This window comes from Haemaphysalis longicornis, unplaced genomic scaffold (genome assembly GCF_048455015.1).
Source record: "Haemaphysalis longicornis isolate Haplotype H1 unplaced genomic scaffold, Haemaphysalis longicornis Haplotype H1 scaffold_10, whole genome shotgun sequence".
Classification (NCBI taxonomy): domain Eukaryota; kingdom Metazoa; phylum Arthropoda; class Arachnida; order Ixodida; family Ixodidae; genus Haemaphysalis; species Haemaphysalis longicornis.
The window spans coordinates 137,582,900-137,606,908 of record NW_027526204.1 but is presented as its reverse complement, the minus strand read 5'-3'; the positions used below and the strand labels follow the sequence as shown (position 1 = coordinate 137,606,908).

The 24,009-nt window shown below is 44.9% G+C and overlaps 2 protein-coding genes across 2 annotated transcripts; one reads left to right on the top strand and one right to left on the bottom strand.

The window, feature by feature from the left end:
• Positions 1-3,392, top strand: LOC144159442 (uncharacterized). The gene is made up of 3 exons (XM_077690933.1): positions 1-195; positions 1,195-1,219; positions 1,921-3,392. Exons 1-3 carry the CDS (start codon positions 157-159, stop codon positions 3,153-3,155), a joined length of 1,299 nt encoding a protein of 432 aa, XP_077547059.1. The 5' UTR covers positions 1-156; the 3' UTR covers positions 3,156-3,392.
• A 3,506-nt stretch (positions 3,393-6,898) lies between these two features.
• On the bottom strand, positions 6,899-24,009 carry LOC144159441 (uncharacterized). The gene is made up of 8 exons (XM_077690932.1): positions 23,838-24,009; positions 23,099-23,188; positions 22,931-22,993; positions 21,503-21,643; positions 19,526-19,591; positions 14,614-14,691; positions 13,672-13,740; positions 6,899-7,095 (listed from the first exon to the last, which is right to left on the bottom strand). Exons 2-8 carry the CDS (start codon positions 23,103-23,105, stop codon positions 6,944-6,946), a joined length of 576 nt encoding a protein of 191 aa, XP_077547058.1. The 5' UTR covers positions 23,106-23,188; positions 23,838-24,009; the 3' UTR covers positions 6,899-6,943.

Here is a 24,009-nt window from a genome sequence, read left to right as displayed (position 1 = left end):
CCAGTGCAGTCGGAAAGCCGTAAAACGGCGGCCACGAATCAAACAGCGGCTGCGTCTCGATCACGCCTTACGAGCGCCGCAGAGGGTATATCTTAGCCGGGACACTGGGACCGGGGCATCACTAGGCGGCAGGTAGAAAGCGGCACAGTGACCAAGATGCGGACCAACGCCCTTCCCTTGGCGGTCGCCGTTGCGGTAAGCTTGGACAGCACGCTCGCTCCGTGTCTTGCAGCTTCTCGGAGTTGTCGAGAATGTGGCCAAGCAGGGCGAGGTGCAGGCAAAGGATACGTTTCGAAGCTAATCTCCCACGTCGGGAGAGGAAACGCCGATCAAGGACTCCGATTAGTATGGTTCCAAGCCAACTGCTGTTTTCACCTTGCAATGGTGGTATAACTTGAGGCTGTGTGCTTGGGGACTACGGCTGTGGCGAAGGATGTGAATGCGAACAGTAGGGATGAAGCAGAAATCTCGCACGCCATCAACAGAAAAATTCATGGGCATTTTGTAGTTGCTTTTCATGTTGGCGTTGAAAGCGCTCTCAAAAAAGTGGACGGGAACAGAACAAAAAGAGACGTCGCTGCCATCGCCCCTGTGTTGAGAGCGCTTTCAACACCAATATAAACATCTACTAACTAGCCCAATTGTCCGTTCTATTGTACTGGCTTTCCTTATAGCAAGTGGCAACGTACCCTCAAAGCAGCTCCATGTGAGCTCTGTAATGATTAGGTTTCATAGATAGGCGATTCCTTGGGAAAAAAACAGACCTAGGGTCTCTTGCATAGATGAAAAATGGGGGAGCAACTTTAAAGAGCCTCGATTGGCTCGTTAACCAATTAAACACTTAATAAAGAGTAAGATGCACTGGAATGACAACAGTGATAGCTATCTTTGCAGATTCTTGTTTGTGAGTTTGGGCGCTACTATGAAAGAAAAATTAGTTGGAACGCGAGGGTTTGTTAGACGTGCGTCAACACTATACGGGGATACGTTCAGGTTATGCGGTAGTGAATACAAAGTCTTTGCTAAGGGAAACGGCAAACTGCGCAGTATATGTAGGGATCCCGCTAACTAATAAGTGATCACCCTTTACAACCTTGGACAGAGTCAAGGCGTAGCTAAATCAGATGTCGCATTGACGTTCGAACGTGTGACATATTGCTTGTACGACCTCAATTTTAATTTGTTTCATTGCAGGTTTTCGCCTGTCTGCTTGTAGAAGGTAAGACATGCCTTTGATAATTATAGTTGAAATTATCCTCGCCATAGCTTGTTTGCCGCATTGACGTGTTCGAAAGTTCTACCGCCTATATACAATTAAATCCAGGTGCGGGTGGATCAAGCGTTGACTACAGCAGAATGTATAAGAGAAAAGAAGGGCCATTCGCTTTACGACGTAGAAGAAACGTGATTAGAAAGTTCATGCTGTTAAGCAAGCCTATGCATTTTAGCCCAATGAGATCAACCACGAGCTGCAGCACAAAACAGGGCAGAGAAAACGAAACATCCCTTGTAAATTGTGCCAGTCCGCGCATGATCAACTGTCTGAGCATGCAATGACTTGCCCAACGCCACGAACAATTAAGTTTAACTCTAGTAGAATACATTATTAATCTTGGCAGTGTAAAGTTGAAAGCACGTTAGCTCAACATTGGTGCTGTACAAAGTGATAATTATAAACGAGTTTTAATGACGCCATGCTTCTTTAAAACAGCCCAACATCTATTTTAGCCAGGGCTTCTACCCAGCAATATTCAACAGTGGATTTGGGAGAAACAGTTTTTCACACACTTACGTAACTGTTCAAAAAGTAGCAAACTTTTTATAGTTAGGTGCAATTCGCGAACATAATTTCAAAGGGACAGAATAGGTAAGCTTGTTCAAAACGTCCTTGCAACGAAGCTGGTTTTTGCCCCCAAACAGGACGACAGCTTAACGAAGAAGCCCGGGAAGAAGAAAGGCAGTTCCAGCAGCAACAATTCCAAACTAAGGGGGCCATCAAGGGCGGACTCCTTCAGCAGCAGCAGCAGGCATCCCAAGTTAAGGGAGCTATCAAGGGAGCCATCAAGGGCGGACTCCTCCAGCAGCAGCAGGCAGCTCAAGTTAAGGGAGCAATCAAGGGAGCTATCAAGGGTGGTCTCCTCCAACAGCAACAAGCTCAACAAGCCGGCTTCAAGGGGGCCATCAAGGGCGGACTCCTCCAGCAGCAGCAGCAGTCAGCTCAAGTTAAGGGAGCTATCAAGGGAGCCATCAAGGGCGGACTTCTCCAGCAGCAGCAGGCATCTCAAGTTAAGGGAGCAATCAAGGGAGCTATCAAGGGTGGACTCCTCCAGCAACAGCAGGCATCTCAAGTTAAGGGAGCTATCAAGGGTGCGATTAAGGGTGGACTCCTTCAGCAGCAGCAGCAGTCAGCTCAAGTTAAGGGAGCTATCAAGGGAGCTATCAAGGGCGGACTCCTCCAGCAGCAGCAGGCGGCTCAAGTTAAGGGAGCAATCAAGGGTGCGATAAAGGGTGGCCTCCTCCAACAGCAACAAGCTCAACAAGCCGGCTTCAAGGGGGCCATCAAGGGCGGACTCCTCCAGCAGCAGCAGCAGTCAGCTCAAGTTAAGGGAGCTATCAAGGGAGCCATCAAGGGCGGACTTCTCCAGCAGCAGCAGGCATCTCAAGTTAAGGGAGCAATCAAGGGGGCTATCAAGGGTGGACTCCTCCAGCAGCAGCAGTCAGCTCAAGTTAAGGGGGCTATCAAGGGAGCCATCAAGGGTGGACTTCTCCAGCAGCAGCAGCAGTCAGCTCAAGTTAAGGGAGCTATCAAGGGAGCCATCAAGGGTGGACTCCTCCAGCAACAGCAGGCATCTCAAGTTAAGGGAGCTATCAAGGGAGCAATCAAGGGTGGACTCCTCCAGCAGCAGCAGCAGTCAGCTCAAGTTAAGGGAGCTATCAAGGGAGCCATCAAGGGTGGACTCCTCCAGCAGCAGCAACAGTCAGCTCAAGTTAAGGGAGCTATCAAGGGTGCGATTAAGGGTGGTCTTCTCCAACAGCAACAGGCAGCTCAAGTTAAGGGTGCCATCAAGGGGGCTGTGAAGGGCGGTCTCGTCCAGCAGGCTGTTGCACAGCAGTCATACCAACAAGCTCAAGCTCAACAATTCGCTGGTCGTTAAGCCATAAGTAATTTCCATATGGTTGTTTGTTATTAAAAATAGTGAAAGGACGCGTTTAGGTGTTGAAATAAATTTTTGGCCATGAAATAGGCATACTTTTTGTGATGTTTGTATCTAAAATAAACCAGGTGTTTTGGCTTGCTTAGCTCTATTCAAAGTGGCATGACCTCAGTTTTCTTTGGTATTACCTGCCGTTCCTTTTTTATACTGTAGTACTGTTTACAAAACCACCTAATTATCTCAATTTATTGCTTACTTATGCATTTTCATGATCTGTCGTTCATCTCAGAATCAACTTTCTCTTTTCTCTCGTCATACAGTGTCAGTGCTAAAGTTTGACAATACATCTCCGCAATGAAAACTCGCGACTCAAGTCTCAAGAATCGCGTAGGAGCTGTCAATACACACCGTTCTTCAATTATATTTAGTTTGTCTTCAAGGGGAATCAATTGTCTCCGCATCAAGCCGCAATCAGAAGTTTTTGATTAATCAAGAATGAGTGATGACGATTCCTAAAGGAAGACTACCCGCATCAGGCGGAGCCTCAAGTTCGCGGGAGAAAGAGACGGGATGCTAACGCATTCTTAAAGATCCACCGATGGATCTTCAATTAATTTCTATTTTATAGGAGGTACGTGAAGTAGTCGGTTAGAATATCAAAAGAAAAAAACTCTACAAGCTAGTGTATATGCATCACGGGTAGGCAGTACGAATAATAACAGCGCCTGCACAGTTTCTTGTCTTTCCTTCTGCTATTCCTAGTTCTGCCTTTTCCTAGAATAAGGTACTTCTGCACGAATTTCGGAACTAATATTATTCCTTGTTAAAAGTGAGCTCTAAAGGACAGAATAATTGCTCAAATCTGCAGTGCATTAAGATGATGACGAAATGCTAAATCCAAAACCTCTGCGCATTCAGAAACCAGGTACAGTGAGTATATGTCGAAGAATAAGGAAACGCTTAAACAATGAAAGGGAAGTTTTGCTTTTCTTGCACTGGCTTCCCCACACTTGAGATAAAGAGCAAAGAAATTTATCAATGGAGAAAGCGTGGGACTATTTTCAGTTTCGGGTTCGAAGGTGCAAGTTTGGGCGAGTTGGTGAATCATGACGGGAAGAAGCAGCGCAAAGACCAAGGACGAGAGAGGCACTACACCGCAACGCTGACTTCTACTAAATGTTTATTATTCGAATCTGCAGCCTACATACCACAGTGATCACAAAGATACTAACAAATTGACAACAACGAATACAAACAAATACACAAATATAATGTGCTCCTTCCCGTTTGTCTCTCTCTCTTGGCGCGTCACTAAAAGAAATCTCTGCGATGAAGTTGGGATTAGGCTCAGCAATTGCTTGTGCTTCAGCCTTCAAGTATCTTTCGCGCCATCTGTTGGCTACTCCTGGCTAAGTCTTGCACAATAAAAATTCGCTTGTGCAGCCGCAGGCCCGGCAGCGAATGCCGAGATGTCATTCTGAGGCTGACGTTCTGAGCCAGAAGATGACCAGCATTTCCAAGACTGTTAATGTTTTTCTCCTCTGTAAGCCCTCAAGTAGCAGCTTGCTCGCGAAGCAGGTTGTCCAGTAGTTTAAAGAGAATTTCTTAGTTTTGCGCTTTGCAGACCAGGAGGATAGCTTCGTAGTATTGGCGCGCAATCTGTACGGTCGATCCCCCCCCCCTGCTGTTCAAGCTGTGTTAATTAAATTTAATTAAAAATTAAATCACAAGCGACGATGCTTTGTGTAGGACTGAATATGGGTCACCTACATCTGTATAGAAAGTAAGACAGCATTAAAAATCTTGATGCCCATAGATCTTGAGGATTAATATCTTGAGGACGGAGTTCGTAGAAGTTTCGGACTGCGACACAAAATAATTTTAACCAACCTCTGAGACAGTTTCCATATTTTTCTATGCTTGAGCCCACTTGTGGTAAGAGGCCAGGAGACATGTTTAATATACCGTACTTACACGATTCTAACGAGCCCCCGATTCTAACGCGCACCCGATTTTCCTGGCACAAAAACCGAAAAAACGTGCACCTCCGATTGTAACGCGCACGGAACTTTGTGACCCAGACAAACGAATGCGGGAGAAATGGACGATTTATTTCCCGAAGTAATCTCACTCATCTCACTCCTCGTCGCTTTCCGCTGGCCACAACATCTCGTCCTCGGTGCCGTCAAGAGCGTTCGCGATGCCACACTTCTGAACGAACGTTCAACAATGGTTGATGGGATCGTGGCCCACGCCTCGCACGCCCATCCCGCGAGCTTCTCCAGAGGCGCACGCTTCAGATGACCGCTCGTTTTGAACGCGTGAGAGCCGCTGCTGCCTTGCTGTTATCAAGTGCGCAAGTGGAACGATTTGACAATTTGTGTGAACGCCGATAGAAAAGCCTAGGCGCTTATGCTTCCTCCGTTCGAAAAATTGTTGCTAAAGGCTTTGGCGCCATCTTGAGATGGTGATGGCGATGGGTGGGACGAAATTTCCGCTGTTTCGGCAGTTTCGGTTTCGTATGCGATTCTAACGCGCATGCGATTTTGCGGCCTATTTTTCCGGAAAAAAGGTGCGCGTTAGAATCGGGTAATTACGGTATCTGTAAACGGAAAAGGCAGAACCTAAAGCGCCTCTTGATGTTTGTTCCGTACTCCGGCTTACAAAAAAAATTCACATTCGCCTCAAATGCAGTCATTACGGGTAAAAAGCAAGGATGCAAAGCTTTAAGTCTGAAGTTGAATAACAATTCATCGTGGCCCGGGATTCAAACCCGCGAACACCACCTGTCCGATCACTCTACCAACCAAGCTAATGGCTATTCGCGCGCGATGCGAATTAATCGGCGACGCGAAGTGACACGCAGGTTACCTAACCAGTTTAGGGCGCTCAAGGGCTCCGAAAGAAGGTAATGACGTCAAAGTCGTATTTGCAGAAAATTCCTTCTAGTCTCCCACATGGAGAGCGGATATCCTCTTGAGTGAACCCAATCATCAGCAGTGAGCAACCAGTGAGGCACAATGTATTCGCGGGTCACCGGGACGTCTGTGTCCTACTACCAGACGGGAAAACTGAGCAGAATACAACTTCTGAACAATTTTAGTAAACAAGCCGAAATCTCTTACACAGTGGAGTTATTTTTATCTTCCCCCCACCCTCCCCACCATCAAAAAGCAGGGAGAGGGAGTCACACCCGTGACCTCCTGCTCAAAAGCCAAAAAACTTAGCCACAGAGCCGAGACGGCTTGTCGAAGGCGTGATCTCGACAGTGCTTATATACGGACCAGTGCTACCGAGGCAGCGAAATTGCGCCCGTGTCGCGGCTAAACCCATTCCTTGCCGGAGTGCGGCCGCGACGTCGCTTTTTGCGGAGGGAGCAGTTATTTTGACCATGAAAGCGTGAAACACGAAGAGTGTTTATTCTACTTTCAAGCTGTCTCGTACATAAGTTTGTTTTTGGGAGAGCGGGAAACTAAGTATTATTCTCCTGCTGCTCATCATCATCACTGGGCCAGCCAACACTAGCTGATTTAAATCCGCACCTCAAATGCTCGCAAAGGCATCTGCATGATTTGTAGTTTTTACAATTACTGTTTCAAACAAATCTTTGGGGCGGGTTCAGTGAGACGATAAGAAATTTGGCCTTGTGTTAGCCGTATTTTGAGTAGAGTATGTGCAAACCCGTTCCTTGTGAAAGAATAGGCTGCAAACCGAAATAAACGGGCACCAAAAAAAAAGCTGCATTTAACATTTTTATTTGGTGTTATGCTAGTGGTAACGTTGCAACATCAAAATAGAAAAAATTTTTCAATCATTTCCATGAGCTTGTTGTAGTCACCGAAGAAAACAACCTTGATAAATCCTTCCACAACCTTCATGAGCTCGTTTTCCAGGTTACACTTGTAGACGATGTAGTCGTGTAGCGACGAATGTACTGACTCTGAAACATGTAGTGTGAATAAATATAGCGGGGAAAGGAGGAAAAATAGAAAAGGTTACTCAGAGTAATCCAGACTGCTTCCAAAATTAGGAAAGGAAAACGGGATGTAAGTGCGGGAAAAATGGCTATATACGGTATTGGTAGGTAAATCAACATTCACGTCTGCGCCAAATATTAAAAACCATGTGCTGTTTAACGAAGATCGTGTGGCTGATAATACAGGGTGCTTAGTTCTTGTTTGTAGTTCTTGTTTGTAGCTTGTTGTTTCCTGATATCTCGCTATCTCTTTATTTATTTTTGCTTTTTCATCCTTCGGCACAGAAAATAGGATTAGTATAGGCTGCTCAATATGTAAAACACAAGGGACTAGAGACACGAGCTACACGTTACCTGCAAGCACGCGATTTCCACAGCACTAGCCGATGGACTGCGTGAAACTTGTATTGCGATGCACCACGAAAAAAGATAAAACAACAAGTCGTAACAAAAGTTTTCAAAGTCGGCCTTTTCTGCTTCTTATTCCGAACACTGCAAACTTCCCGTCAGTGCCTAAAATGTCTTTAGCGCTGACGTGAAGGGCTACAAACAACGTCGAAGACCCTTTTTTATACGTAAGAGTACCCGGCCGGGCTGGTCATAATCTTTATATTCATCTTAAAAATAACCGCGCGCTAATTAACGGGGACAAGAACACGTGAGGACAACAGAAGCGCAGGGCGCAGGTTGCTTGTGTTGTCCTCATGTTTTCCTGCCCTCGCTAATTTGCGCGCGGTTGTTATTTTTAACATGAACCACTACTAACTCGCCGAACTTTCAAGCCTTTTAGAAGTTTTATGTTGCCTCTATTTGAGAGAAAATAAACCTTGACTGAAACATAAATAGTGCCCATTGAATGGCTTTTCCTACACTTTTTCACCCCACATCACCGCTCGGGTAATAAGAGGCACGCAGCCCGTCAGCTCGACTGCGTTCTACTTATGCATACAGTTCTTCAGCAGGTCATTTGGAAAAATTACCCAGGCCGTTGCTATTCGTCGTCTTTAGTATACACGGGCTTTTTCGTATTTTGCCTCCTCCAGAAAAACTGCCTCCGCGGCAGGGCATGGAACTCCTCAATAGCGCTTCAGCCAATCCAAAGTGCGCAACTGTCTAACACCAGCACTTTTATGGCAAACGGACGTAACTACGCAACAACATTCTTGCAGTCACACGTCCCCTGAATGGCAGTGTAGAGTCATCATCGTCATCAGCCTATCTACGCCCACTGCAGGAAAAGGGCCTTTCTTCTCCAATAACCCTGGTCCTGTGCTAATGGCGACAAATTTATCCCTTCAAACTTCTTTATCTCATCTGCCCATCTAACTTTCTGCCCCCCTGCCGCGCTTGCCTTCTCTAGGGATCCCCTCTGTTACCCTCAATGACCAACGGTTATCTTACCTTCGCATTACATGCCCTGCCGACACCCATTTCTTCTTCTTAATTTCTACTATGTCCTAAACACGCGCTTGTTCCCTGACCCACTCCGCTCTATTCTTGTCCCTTAATGTTACACCTCTCATCTTCCCGTTCCATTGCTCGCTGAACCATCCTCAACTTAAGTTGAATCCTTTTAGTGAGCCTCCAAGTTTCTGGAAATAGGTGAGTACCGGTAAGATGCAGCTGTCATACATTTTCTTCTTCAACGACAATGGTAGGCTGCCATTCATTAACTGAGAATCCCTGCCGGATGCACTCAGCCCCATTCTCATCCTTTTAATTACCTCTGCCTTATGGTTGTGATCCGGGGTCACAACTTGGCCCAAGTAGATATATTCGCTTACCAGTTCCACTGCCTCGCCACCTAACTTAAACCGCTGTGCTCTCCGGAGGTTATTGATCACTTTAGTTTTCTACGTGTTGATTTCAGGCCCACGGTTCTACTCTGCTTGTCCAGTGTGGTAAGCTGGTAAGCACGTTCTTCAATTCGTCCCCCGAGTTACTTAGCAAGGCAACGTCATCAGCAAATCTGAGGTTACTGAGGTATTCTCCATTAACCCTTACTCCCACTTGTTCCCAATCCAACGTTCTGAATACTTCTTGTAAACATGCTGTGAATAACATTGGAGAGATTGTGTCTTCTTGTCTGACACCCTTCCTTATAGGTATTTTACTGCTCTCCCTATGCAGGATGATGGTAGCTGTAGACCCATTGTAGATATCCTCTAGTATTCTTACGTTATGCTCGCCTACACCCCGATTTCGCGATGCTTGAATGATTGCTGATGTTTCGACCGGGTTCGAATGCTTTTCATAATCTATGAAGGCTATACACAGGAGTTGAGTATACTCTTCACACTTCTTTATCACCTGTCTGACCATGTGAATATGGTCCATTGTTGAACAGCCTTTACGAAACCCTTCTTCTTCCTTACGTTGACATAAATCCAGGGTTGCAGAAATTTTGTTAGCGATTACCTTGCTAAAAACCTTGTAGACGGCTTACAGTAAGCTCATCGGCCTGCAATTTTTCAAGTCCTTCATGTCACCTTTCTTATGAATTAGGATGATTTTCGCGTTCTTCCAAGATTCCGGTACACTTGCGGTCATTAGGCATTGCATGTACAGGTTTGCCAGTTTTTCAAGTACAATTTGCCGCCATCCTTCAGGAGGTCTGCTGTTATCTGATCTTCACCAGCTGCTTTGCCCCCTTTCATTTCTCTCAAAGCCTTCTTTACTTCTTCTATCGTTACTGGTGGATGTCTATCTCCCCTGAACTACTTCCTTGTTTGGTATTATCCTGGATGTCGCGGCTACTGTACAGATCTCTATAGAACTCCTCGGCTACTTTAACTATTTTATCCCTATTTTTGATGACATTGCCTCGCTTGTCCTTTTAAGTGCATACATCTGATTTTTTCTATACCTGGACGGCTATTCACTGCTTTCAGGCTGCCTCCGTTCTTCACAGCATGCTCGATCTTCTCCATATTATACTCCCGTATATCAGCTGTCTTAGGCTTATTAACTTTAACTTCGCAAGCTGCGCCAGTTCTATTCTGTCAGCTGGGGTGGAGATTGTCATGCTTTGCCGTTTCCTAATTAAATATTTCACCTCCTGGGAAAGTTCACCAGTATCCTGTCTAGCTATCGTACCTCCGACTTCCTCTGCACACCCCGTGATAATGCGCGTAAGATTGTCGCTGGCTTCTGTGTCGTAAACTCCGCTTCCTCAGTAGGAGCTGAATATCGGTTCTGCAGCGCGAACCTGAGTGCTGTAACTTTACGTGTTACTGTTAGCTCATTGATCGGCTTCTTTCGTACTAGCTTGTTACGGTCCCCCCTCAAATCTAGCCTAATTCGAGATTCTACCACACCGTGGTCGCTACACCTCACTCTTCCGAGCAGTTCCACATCCTGCACGACACCGGCGTTATCGAACAGTATGAATTCAATTTCATTTTTATGCTCCCCATTCAAGCTCCCCCACGTCCACTTCCGGCTCTCCCGTTTGCAGAAGAAGGTATTCATGATGCGTAGATGATTTCGTTTTGCGAACACGAATAATAAGTCTCCTCTGGTATTTCTACAATTCAGACCATAGTTCCCGGCTGCCTTGTCTCCAGCCTGCTTTTTGCCTACTTTACCATTAAAGTCTCCCATAAATATGGTACACTGGGTTTTTACTTTAGCCATTGGCGATTACACATCTTCATAGGAGCGTTCAACTATCTGGTCGTCGTGGCTGGATGTAGGCGCGTAGCCCTGTACCACCTTGATCTTGTATCTCTTATTAAGCCTAATTACAAGGCCGGCTACCCTTTCTTTAATGCTACAGTATTCGTCTATGTTGCCAGTTATGTTTTTATTGACTAGAAATCTCACTCCCAGTTCTCTTTCGTCCACTAGACCACGGTAACATAGGACGTGTCCATTATTTAACACTGTAAAGGCTTTACCTGTCCTCCTAACCTCGCTAAGCCCTATTACATCCTATTAATTGCCCTCTAATGCCTCGAACAACACCTCTAGACTCGCCTCGCTAGATAAAGTTCTCGTGTTAAACGTTCCCAGGTTCAGATTCCGATGGCCCCCTCTGGTGCACCACAATTCTGACTGCCGCCGTGGTAAGTTGCTTGGCAGCCACTGGAGACTGAGGGCCGAGGGTTAATTAGCGTAATCTTGGGAGGTTGTGGCCATTACTAGACCAGGGTGGCCAATCCTGCTCTGGTGAGGGAGTGCGTTACCGACAATCGTCACCGGATCAGGCCAGACCCCAAGCCCCCTTTCGCAATTCCAGCAACACGCGGATTTTTTTTTAATCCGGTGGGAATTGTGCGGCACCGGAATTTGAACCACGGTCCTTCTGCATGCGAGGCCATTGCTCTACCTTTACGCCACCGCTGCGTCGTCACTGTAGTGTGCCCAGTTAAAAGATGTAACCACTCAAATAAGTCACTTGTATTTTTACCGATGCTTCACGACTACTCTATCTTCAGTAAAGCGTAGCGTAAAGGAAGTACAGTATTAAGATGCTTGAAAAGAAATGAAAGAATGGTAAAAAACAAATAAATGAAAGGGTGGCACAATATCTACTCATCACTTCTTAGTCGTAAAGTCTGCCACCAGGAAGCGGTTAATTTCAAGAGACCCAGAAACATGTTCCCCTTCGGTGTTTTTTGTGACATTGCTGAAGCGCTAAAAATTAACGGACATAACAAAGATGACAGGACAGGCGCTATCCTAGAATAAGCTTTCTTGTGTCCGTCTCTTTTCTAGTGCTTCAACCATGCCACAAAGTTCATACCAGCTCCCGAACAGCAAGTTCTTCTTAACTACCTTTCAGTGCTCACTGCACACGTTACTGAGGGACAGTTTTCAAGGTTTCTGAAGCTTCGTTCTGTTGCTTGCTGAACCGCGGTTCGCCGTCCTCAGATGACGGGGTCATACGCAAAGGACACCAAGGAACAGTGGTGCGCATGTGGAGTGTGGTTTAGCACAAGCAACTCTTACAACTTGCAAATCTCCCATTTAAAGTACCCGGAAGCGACATCAAATATACTCTTTATCGGAGAGCCTGTTGTCATTTTGCGCATTTCATTTCCAAGCATTCAAGTGCAGCAAAAATATTCGGACGTTCCTGTGTCTGCGTTAAAGATTTCAGTAGAGATATTATTTCAGGTGCGAGCATGCTTGGTGTACAGTGCAACGTTTGGTAGACGGTTCTACCAGGTTTCCGAGAGATCGGAGCCATTTCGTATACCCCTATGGAATTTTGGAAGATATAGCAGCTTTTGATAACAAAATAAACGAAATTCTAGAGATATCTACAAAGCGGTATTCGTATTTGAAGTGAAAGCTTGCAGCATTCCAAATATCGCGTTTCTTAAATGGTTCGGATAAGTCCCCCACTTAGCGCGCCCATTTAACCGAATAACGTTCGAGTAACGATTGCGGGTTGAAAAAAACTCGGAGTATACGCAGCGGCGTTCTGAGAGAAGCGGAAAATACTACTCCCATTCTTTATGTATGCGCACAAATTTTTTCCCTAAAATGGACAGCGTGAATTCCATCGTTTTTATTGCTCACGTGTCGAAGTACAGGAAATTAAATACCGAGATCGCTTCTGTTTTGAGCAAAGGTCCGCTGCTTTTTCTCTCCTTTTTCCTCTTTGCAAAATATTTTAGCTTCAATTCTGCGGACGGCCCTTCCGATGCGGAACTCGTCCCAATGTCAGGCAGGGACAGGCTGTTGTCGTACACTGATATCATCGGTCATTACCGTTTAGGCCGGGCCCGCTTTCCACCCGCGCACCCATCCCTCAGTAAACGGCATTCGGTGGTCTGGCGACTGCTACAGACCCACTCGTACCCAAATCCCCTAGTGTATAGCTATTGCTACCCAGGGCGCTACTCCCCCCAGTGTCATATATGTCAGGAACGAGCGGACCGGGCGCACATGTTATGGCAGTGTCCGCAGGCGATCACAAATGGCCGCAAAATCACTAACAGTGCGCAATGGGAGACCGTGCTGCTCAGCTCCAGCCCGGAAGATCAAGTCTGGGCCGTCCAGCTGGCTGAGGACGCTGCTAGAGCCCAAGGGCTCACGGCCGACGACTAAGCAACATAGCTGTCAAATTGAATAAAGTTTACTCTTTCTCTCTCTCCATTCTCCACGATCCAAATATAAATTTTAAAAAGGGTTGTTAGATTGATTTTGTTTTGCTCCTCCACTCAAACTTAACCCAGTAGGGAGGCAATTATGCGGTTGATGTTGCGGGACGTTCCCACTTTTTTAGACAAATTACCCCACAAAAGGTATCCCACTACAGCCTCTCTTAGAATACACCATAACCTGATTTTGAGCCATTTGTAAACATTTTGCTCTTATATCGTTCGGTTTCGAATCATATTTCCTAATGTGAGACCGCGTTCGCCGTACAAGGGCACAATGTGAGCTAACAAAACCAGTTTCTTGATATTTTGTGGTATTAACACCTTTTTAGTCGTGACAAAGCATGCCACAGCCAATTCACGCGGTCCGTGTTAACTGTGAGAACACAACTCGGGTCCAGTTGAGGTATCTACTGTCCCATCTTACCTAGTTTCTGAGCTGCTCTCAGGAACGTCGATACAGAGATTTCGGAACGGCCATCTGGGAGGAGGTCTTCTAAAGTAGAGAAGTTCAAAAAGGCGAATGACAGTTAACTTTTGTATTTCTCATCTGGGGCAAGAAAGGCGAAACAGCTGTCAATTTTATGCTTCTCGAGGTCGCGGGAAAATTCGAGGAAAAAGCCGCTGTTTCGGGTAAAATACAACTTGAGCTGACGGTGAAACACGGTTGGAGAAGATGGGAGGACGCAACACTAAGAACTAAATATTTCGTCTTTCACCCCCAATCTCTACATGGATCTTTTGATAACGTTCGATTAGTTATGTCTAACTTGGCTACACGTATACACTTTAGGTTTCACTAATGGATACACAAGGCATTCATTTTTGTTAACAACAAGGGGTGCTAGCCTTGTACCAATCCTACCGTCTTCACCTAAAATCTTTTCTGTCTGTATGCGTGCAGGAAACGCTCTCGAATAGCGACGCCCTCTTCGGAACATAAACATCCTACAAATTTTCTACAAAGCGTTTTTAGCGGATGAACGCATGTCCACTAAGATGAAATTTTGAAGCGCCAAAGGATTTTTAAAGCCGAAGATAATTGTTATCTCGAAGATGCAGCTGAGCGTGTTGACTTCTCGTGATAAGTATCCTTCCATATTCAACCTCTCATTGCAACTTTTTTGTGCCACATAGGACAATGTGCGTCAAAAAATTACAGAGCCAGGATAATAGTGCTGAAAAGTATGTCCTTTGGCATTCAAAGCCCCCAGGGGGCTTTGCATTTATAACCGCTGTGAATCATAAACACTTGCCATTTCTAACTTCTAGCGGTTTACTGCTGAACACGCGTTTCTAACAGCAGCAATAAAACTTGGTTTCATAGCAAGATATGTATAATTTAATAGAAACTTGTTATCTAACTCACCTTCTTCGTGTACAAGTGTCTGGTTGGCGTATGCCTGCGACGCTGCTGGCACCTCCTGAGTTGTTACACTTGACGAACCTGGTCAGAGTGACACCTCATTTTTTTTAATGTATACAGACGTCTCTTGTGCACCCTCCCCGAAAGCTTAAGCGCTACAAAAGGTAATTAATGCATTTCACACCACTACGGCGTACAGTGGCTTTCTATGTGGATGGCTTACAACGCCTGTTATCGTCAATTAGCTTTTTGTGATCCGAGGATAAACCTAAGCCTCCCACAGATGTAACGAAGATGCGCTGCTCGTTTTCTTCGTAGGTTTTACCCGTTCTCCCCGGCGTGAGTGTATTTACACTAAATATGGTTGTAGGTAATATGAGCGAGGCTATGCATCACTGCTGTGCGTAGTGACTGTCGTAACCTCGTAAAATCGTCAGAACTTATGCACGAGAGTCGGCAGAATTTTTTTCTTCTTGAGTTGGGCAAACCCGTTGAACAGCGGGGGAAAGGGAGAGGGCTGGAGGAAGGGGCAGGTGCCGGCGTGGCTTGTGGGAAAGGGGGGCAAGTTCCCCTTCTGCACCCTTCCTGCCGACGCCCACGAACATCTGTTAAGGTAAGGCGTAATTTGTTCATTAAAATCTAATTCATTTCGTAGCGTCCAGACAGCTAGCAAGATGAGCGCTAATGTTTAGTGTAGCCCGGTGGCTCGCCATAGATGCTTTTCCCGGCGCTTTCTTATAACAGCGTGCCGCCTAGCAAGACGGAAGGACATGCTGATCGTTCTCTGAGTATATGACGAGCCAAGTATATCTATAGTTTACGCTGCAGCTTCCGGTTTATGTGCTCTGTTTACTCAAAACAACGCTAGATGCGTCACACCACCAAGATAGACCATTTTGACAAATCATGGTGAAAGATATGGAGCCGCCGCAGCCACGACTGCCCCCTCCCCCTTTTCGGATTTCAAAAGTGCTGGGAGACTCCAAGATGAAGTCTCCGCGATGAAGTCTCCACGATGATATTGCCAAACAATTACCCTCGCAGCCGAAGTCGCGCATACGCATGTTTCGATGCGCATCATTTGTGTGTGTGGCTTTCTCGCACAATTTAAGTAATGTGCAAAAAGCTGACTTTATATGCGTGCTACGGGAAGCCAGATGGGCGTGTCATGCGGTAGAGACACTTTTTTTGCGTTGACGGCAAAGTTTGACAAAAAAAGAAAAGAGGGTGTGTCATTAAGGGACTCGCGGACTCCCTGAAGTGCCCTCACGGATCCATTGGGGCTCATGGACATCCATTGGGAAACCACTACTGTATTTTAAAGGGGTATACGACGGCATCACCTATAAGCTGCAAGCTGGAGAGCGCCGCGGTAGCCAGGGAGCAGAACCGCTCCCGCGTAACCGTTACAGCGCCCTCTTCATTTCCCTACCTAACGACGATTCCCATTGTGCACCCTCTTTTAATTGGACGTCATAAGTGTCCCAAAAGAGTGGCCTATACTTTAATACTCTAATACTTACAAAATATGCTTATATACTTCAATGGTGTGAAGTTTTGTACACCTTCTGCAGGCGTCTTCCCGAGGGTTGAGCTGAACTTTTGGTAGATAACCTTGGCCTTCTCAGACAGTCGTCAGGTAAAAGTGACACTAAAGTGTGGACGCAGGTTGGCCTATATAGGTTGATTACAGCATCGTGAATACAAATATAAAACTTGCAGCAGTAGCAGTTGCTTATGAACGCAGAAAATTCAAAAAGCATGAAAACAAGTATCACCGCCTCATACACTTTCCCGCACTGCTTTTTGTGACATCACGAAACTTGAATGGCGAGGCACTCGATTGGTGGAGCTTGCCTAAGCGTTTTTTCTTCTTAAGCAGACACTGAGGCAGCAAGGACATGCCGTTGTAAAATAAATGTATGCGGGAACTTTTTCGCACCATGTGCTTTTTAGGGGACACAAACATCAGCTAGCAAGCACTCTAAACTAGCATGCCTCTCCCCAGTGGGTAGGCTTTGTTTCAGTTTCGATTTCTTTTAAATGTTTTGCTTTGCGTACGAGTGTTGTTGGTGAGGTTAGGTACGTTTCAGAAGCCTCTTTCTCCTCCTTACTATTTCCTACAAGCACAATCAAAAGATACGTGCGTGCGGATGAACGCGAAAGCCTACCGTACCTTCTCACCACTATCGCATATATATGCAATAGCCAGTGACAAGATCAGAAATTATTAGCCCAATCATCTTGAAACTGGAAGCCGACAGCTGCATTTAGCCATTACGCGTGTATTTTCGACACCTTTTACCAGAAGGCAGCATCTCCTTGGCAAGCTTCACCGGGGTCATCAAGCCCCCCTCCCCCCCTCAATCGGCGGGGCTTGATGACCAACTTCACCAGGTCGTCGACATACCAAGATGGCGTCAAAACACTTCTTCCATATTTGCTGCCTTTGTTTGCGACAGAAGTGAAAGCCAATGAGAACAGGCACTCAGAAGATAGCGGCAATCGAGTGAAATTGAAAATTGGAGCTCTACTTGTTCTGGGCACTGTGTGACGTGCTCTTCAATGACACAAAAATTGGAAGGTAAATGGTAAAGAGAAATTCCAGCTTGAATGATTTATTTCTAATCAAACGAGGCATCGTTGGTCGTCGAACAAGAGCCAATAGAGCTATGAAACGCATTATCTTTAGGGTAAAACAAAAATCTGTTCACTCCTAAATCAGTCGCACCACAAACCCGACATAAAAGAAGTTAGTAATGGCGCGAATGTTTTCAGCAACCCTACCGAAATAGCTAATGCTCTTAATGACCCTTTCTGTAATTGCAGCTCTAGCACATCAGATTTTGGACCTTGAACTCGCTGTCCCCATTAATTCTACTTGCAGCCCACATCAACCGAAGAAATAGTGCGAGTGATCACAGCCTTAAAAAGCTGTGGGGCTGGCTTTGACGGAATCCATGCTGCCAGTGTAAAACTTGTCGCCAATAAACTTTCCCCTCTAAGCGCTCACGTCATAAACAATATTTTTAGGTCTGGCATTTTTCCGTTAGAAAAGTAGTTTCTTCCATAAGAAAAGTGCTCGTGGTGGCCCAAAAAACTATCGCCCTATAGTTGCCCTTTTTTAGCAAGTTAAGAGAAAAACTTATTGTAATGAGGTGTGGAAATATCTCTCCAATTTTAAACTGCTGACACCCTTTTAGTTTGGCGTTCGGCCTAATTTCTCCGATGGGGTTGCTCTTATTGAGGTAACTGATTTCATAAAACGGTCAATTAATTGCTGCCTATTTGCAGGGGCCATATTTGTCGACCTCACAAAAGCGTTTGATTACATTACTCCCGAAATTCTTTTTTCGAAAGTAGAATCATTGGGTGTCTGTGGGCCAACATTAGCGCTCCTACGTTCATACCTGTCAGGTACACTTCAGGCTGTAGAATACAGTGGCATACTTTTTGAGCACAAGGCAATAAATATAGGCGTCCCACAGGGTTCCATATTGGGACCACTATTGTTCTCGTTATTTATTAATAATCTCCCATTTTATTTAAAACCCTCAAAATGCATCCTTTACGCAGATGACACCACGGTTTCTTTGGCTGATAGTGGCCTCTCAAACCTAACTAAAAAAATAAACGACAATTTAATTGCATTATCTCATTGGTACCGAAACAATGGGTTGTCTATAAACCCTAGTAAAACCAGTTTCATAAGTTTTCACTCCCATCATATGCAAATTACCTCAATTTCCTATGTCCGCCTTGGCCCCCATTTTATCTACCCCACAGATAACACCACATTCCTAGGAGTGGTGCTCGATAAACATTTAAAATTTCACTTGCACTTTAAGTCACTCATTGGCAAATATGCATTTGGTATTCATGTTTCATTAGAACTCGCGCATACTTTTTTTGCTCTGTCCATTCTTCGTTCTCTTTACAATATTTTACACACAGACATATAACATATTGCCTAGGTTCGTGGGAAAGCAGTTATAATAATCATCTATCATAGCTTGTTTCTTTTCAGAACCGAGCCATCCGCATCATTCATTTCAGCCATCCGAGAGATTCTGCTCAACATTTAAATTTTGACCTTCAAATCCCACCCATTCTTTATGAAAATGAAATAAAAATATGCACTTTGTTCTTCCGCACCAGAAATAATGAATTGATACGCAACTGGTTCGACCATTCGCTACTGTTTAGCTCCAGCAGCACCCATTTTTTTTAGAACAGAATAACCTAATTCTACCGACTACGGCAAACAAACTACCGTATTCTCAGCCATTTAAATATGGAATGAACTACCCGCCCCCTTTAAATCGATTCGCTCTGCCCATTTATTGCGAAACCAAGTGAAATGTTTTCTACTTTGGCATAATACAGAAACCTGCTTGCATTGTTATTTCTAAGCTTTTATATTATTTGCTTTAGTGTTTGATGTGCATTCGTTTCTATTGCTCCCATTAGATTTGTATATATACTGTTGCCTGCCCACCCCTGCTCGTTCCCTGTTGATGTAGAGTTTACTCGCTGCCTCCTCTAACGCTGTTTGCTTACGTACTCGCTCATAGGAGGTCCCCCCCACAGCTTTTTTTAACTACAAGGTCTCCTTCTGCATTAGCATTTGTACGCACATTTTGAACATGTGAAATAAACATCCACTTCCACTGTACTCTTTATGCGTCTCTTTAAGACAATGAGCAACGCGCTCGAAGTCTCAGATGTGCATTTCGAGATGCTCTCCCGTAAATGTACCTCTGCCAGGCGACCACTTGGGACTGATGTACTTCACATCTGTGCAGCGTTGAGGTTGTAAGGAATATAAATCGTGCCAATTAATTTATTTATCTAAAGAACTAACACGACAAGAACTAGTCGCACGACGCCGAATCGTAACAAAACAAAACATTACCCATTTCATTTCGCTTCCAACGCATTTGAGTCTGAGCGCAGTGTTCCTCCGGGTACAACAAAGCACCTGCGCGATCAAGAGCGGAAAATGTATTGGGCGAATAGTAACTGTACAGCAGGTTTTTTTTTTTTTTGAAGGTAAGTGAGCGCATTTAAATGAATTATATATTTTCGTTGTGATTTTTACGAAGCTGCGGAATGAGAGTGAGTGTGCGTGGCGCCCTCATAAATTGTTTTGCACGCATTCTTGTAATGCGCGAGGCATGAGTGGAAAGAGCGATTACAACATCAACGGCAACGCGACGAGGGCGAGCGACAACGTTATAGCCTTCCTGGCATATGTTTTATTACGGTTCTGTGACCAGAGTCTGCGGCGTTGTAGAGAAATCGCCAGAAAGTTGCTGGGAATTTGCTACAGCTTCATCCGTTTTCCTTGTAATCGCGATTATTTGTCTAAAGTTTGCGATGAAATTAGTATTAATGTTATCGGGAGAAGGCAGCCTTTTGAATGAATCAAACCTGCACATTTTTGTCTCCATGGCCCATTTAATAACGTGTATTAAACTCCCGGGTAATCTCTCAGCATGACTTACGTATTCCATACTTCAAGCTGGCAGGGTTATAAAAAAATAATTAAAACTCACTTCAGCATCCCTTTGAAGTAAATCGCGACAAAAGCAAAGAAGAGAATAGAAGAGGTTTCTGGTGCGCTGAAGAAAGCACGCAATGCCACCCTGCAGTCGAGATAACTAAGTACAGCTTTCGAGGTGTTTCAGGCGAGACGAAAGAAGCGAAAGCGCTAATGCGCTCTGCCGTAGGGTCCCTTTTATTTTAGGCGAAGCACACGGCGTGCACCGCACTGTCAGGCGTCTTAGGAATACAGTTAAACCTGGATATAAGGAAGTTGACAAAGTTTCGCAATTTTTCGTTACATACAAGTTTTCATTACATGCAGGTTTCCATTTAAGGCTCACGTGAATGAAGCAGAAACGAAACCTAAATGCTAGACATCAGTGACGATTAACTCTCCCTTCAAGGATTCATTTCACATAAAAAACTGCGTGATTTCCGCGTGCTGCTTTCCCACGAGCTTAGTCACTACACGGCCCTCCAGTGAAGCAAGGGCACTTACACCAGTATTCACAAACATAACTGAAATATCACTTCTGTCTCCACTTTTGCATTTGGCCCTTTTCGGTGCCTTAAAAGACGTTTCAAGGACCAAACGTATGCTGAAAGGACGCATCTTCGCTAACTTGATGCTATTTTCCGCACTCAAAATTGGGGAGGGTGCTAGCCTGGATACTGTACTGGGCGGCGATGTCATTCTTTCTCGTCGGCGGAGGCGGCATTTAAAACTGCGAGCTTGCCTTAAAAAGGCAAAAGTTTCCGTTTTCTGGCAGCAGAAATCATCACCGAAGAACCGACACCACCGAAAGCAGTGGAGACGCGCGACCACAAGTCGACTCGAAGGCCTAGCACCTAACCGGCTCCGCATTCACACGTGGAAACGCACGGTAGTTTGCTGTGCGGGCGTAGTTCGCTAAATTAGTGCATTTCTCCAGCAGATTTTTTCAAAAAAAGTGCAAAAAACAATGGCTCATCAGCGTAGCGAATTCGTTATATCAAGGTTAGCCGTCGCAACACCTTAGTTACACAGAGGACGCAAAAACATGGGTTTCAATGGGGTTGGCAATGGGGAATTGAAAAAAATTGTTAAATCCAGGAATTCGTTACACAGAGGTTCGTTACATCCAGGTTTAACTGTAAATCCCACGTCATCGAAACCTACTATTTCCTGCGAATAATTGGTTAAAATGATTCGTTTAGTCCACTAATCGAATAACCGGTAGGTCGTTCGTGTACTTGACCCCAGTAACTATGCAGGTAACCTCATGTTCTTGCCTAATCGTAAATACGTACTATCGACAGGTGCTGGCGCTGCCGTCTATATTAAACAGTCTGTTTACACACGAACCGATGGCTCCGATGATTCTGTTGGCCGCCCTTGCCCGGTCTTCGTCTTTTATCGCTGACATTTTCCTCGCAATCTTGGGAGATATTTTGCGGATAAACTTGCAGACGGCTTCCCCGAAGCGAAGGTAGCGGTTTCGGGAATCTGTGAGGAGGAGGAGAATGTGCAGCCGATGTAACTTCGACATTCAGCTTCAAAATCACCTTCAGACATCGTCCCCGCCAATGATGCTTTGTATACAAATTGCTTTAGAAGAAGCAGCGTGGACCAGCGCGGGATTTCTCTGTCAACAACATAATTATTTCAATATACAGTCAAATCTCGTTACTACGAATTTTAATAAAGCGCATATTTTATAATAACGCACGTAAGTCATTTCCCCATAACATCCAGGAACATCAGTATTACGCATTCGGCTAAAAGTAACAGTGCCGCAACTCTCGCGTGAAACAGAAACCGCCATTTCTCTGTGTATTCCTCGAGTGCAGCAGCTATCATCATCACCATGTCGAGTGCGAACAGATAGCGCCACCACAAAGCTGTGGTTCATAGCGCAGTAACCTTGCAGGCCTAGCCGCGTTTGCCTCCTTTCTCCCTCGTTGTGTTGGGTGTTGGGGGCCGGTCGGTCGTTCTTCACGCTAATCACGTGTACAGGCAGGTATTTCTTTGTTGTGGGTGATTTCGCTGCGAAGTTCGCGCGAGATCCAAAGATGAATGCAGCTAGTCACAAAACAAAGAAACAAAACGCGAAACAAGACGACTGAATGAGGTTCACCGAACAGAAAAGATGAGATCGTGTCGAACGTTGATGTTTTAGTGCACATGAACAAATTCCGCACTTTCATTACTCGGTGCAATGGCGTACCCGATGAGGTATTGTACAAGGTGAAATATGTAGAGGCATTCCTAACCGGTCGTGCGTGCTGCACGCGCCAGAAGAAAATAGCTGATTTCTCCAAATAAATCAGCTTTGAAGTGAGCGCAACATATTTATTTGAGAGTTTACCCTCTACTGCTAACGTACGTCATTTTCATTCCTATAGGTTCGAGCACTGGCTTATAACCGCCGGTTTTTTATTACAACGATATTTCAAAATAAAGAAAGATTTTCGACGTTCCACCGTGATTTGTTATATCGAGATTTAACTGTAGCAACAAACAAAAAAGACCCCTCTAAGGTAGCCTTTGGTTGCGGCATAACGTAAAGGTTTGAATTCTGAAAAATGAGTTTTCAGAAATGCCCGCTTACTGTAAAGCTTTCTTGTGGGGAGCACATATACTAACTTTCTCTTATTGAACTTATTTCTGATCTGAAGGCCAAATAGCAATGACGAGGTATTATGACGCCAGCTTAAGCTCCACTTTAGTTCTACTTAAGTGGGGCTATTAGCTATTAGCTCATTTATGCATTCACAGAAAGTCAACGCTCACTCATCCTGACGATGTGAAGCCTCCGAAGCTTGGCCATGCTTGAAATCCCTTTCCAAGCTTCCGCTGAAATTCTCAAGGTTGAAGAAAACATTGGAAAACATAATTACACATTGTTAGGAATGCAACGATCAAGCGCCACCATTTGTGAAACTAATGTGCACAGCTTACCTTTCATTATTTGCGATTCGACTCTCCGCGGAACTTCTTGATCAATCAAAATTTTTTGAACTTTGTCCAGGTAAGCCCTCCCTCTGGAAACTTGAGAAATACAACTTACAATCGCAGCTTACACATACTCTCCAAGCAGGCTTCTTGTTTCTACTAATATGACACCTATCTTAACATTGACTCGAACGTTACTTGGAACATTGCTTTATTTTTAACGTTCTGTGCACCGACTAATCTTTAGAGAACTGGTAGAGGCCTTTGTGATCAAGAAAGGAGATAAATGCATCAGTGAGCCTTCACTGGCTTTAACTGATAAAGAGATAGCATTCCTAATTGAGCCTGAGATGACAAGTGTGCCAGAAGGAGTTCTGTGGCGATCACGGGTTTTTGAGAGGGTGAGGGGTGACCCATCTGCGCCTGCTCCGTTTAGGGTGAAAAGGTATATTTACGAGAGTTCTTTCAATAAAATTCTGTTGTAAGTCCAGTGACTGTCCTTGTACCTTGTCTCTCCCTTGCGCAGCGTGCCTCTTGACTGATTTTTTTTTTTCTGAACATCATAAACCAACAGGCCCAGACTACCACTTTACTAACCTACTGAACGTAAATTTATTAAACGGTTCAATAGGCATAAAGATGAAGTTTCGTATGATACATTCGACTAAAACTCAACTGTTTCAGACCCACCGACTAACTGAATGAGGGCTTAAAGAATTCCAGAAAATAATTGTGTTCAACGCACCGAAGGGGGAAGCTCTACTTCCATGGCCAGCCAAAATTTGGATAGTTTTTTCTGGAACAAAAAAGTTGTTTGTTGCATCTGCTGAAGCGAATACCTTGCAGGAGGGCGCATCGCTATTGTGTAACTGTTGCTTTTTTGCCCTGAGGCTTGTTCTGCTCTTAAAGCGAAAGCG

Excerpts from the sequence above, each read along its gene's own strand:
- LOC144159442 (XM_077690933.1), top strand. The coding sequence starts at position 157 with ATGCGGACCAACGCCCTTCCCTTGGCGGTCGCCGTTGCG. Across the intron at positions 196-1,194 it reads CCTTGGCGGTCGCCGTTGCG|GTTTTCGCCTGTCTGCTTGT; the intron begins GTAAGCTTGGAC and ends GTTTCATTGCAG. Across the intron at positions 1,220-1,920 it reads CGCCTGTCTGCTTGTAGAAG|GACGACAGCTTAACGAAGAA; the intron begins GTAAGACATGCC and ends GCCCCCAAACAG.
- LOC144159441 (XM_077690932.1), bottom strand. Across the intron at positions 13,741-14,613 it reads GACACTTGTACACGAAGAAG|AAGACCTCCTCCCAGATGGC; the intron begins GTGAGTTAGATA and ends TCTCTACTTTAG. Across the intron at positions 7,096-13,671 it reads GAGAGCAGCTCAGAAACTAG|AGTCAGTACATTCGTCGCTA; the intron begins GTAAGATGGGAC and ends TACATGTTTCAG.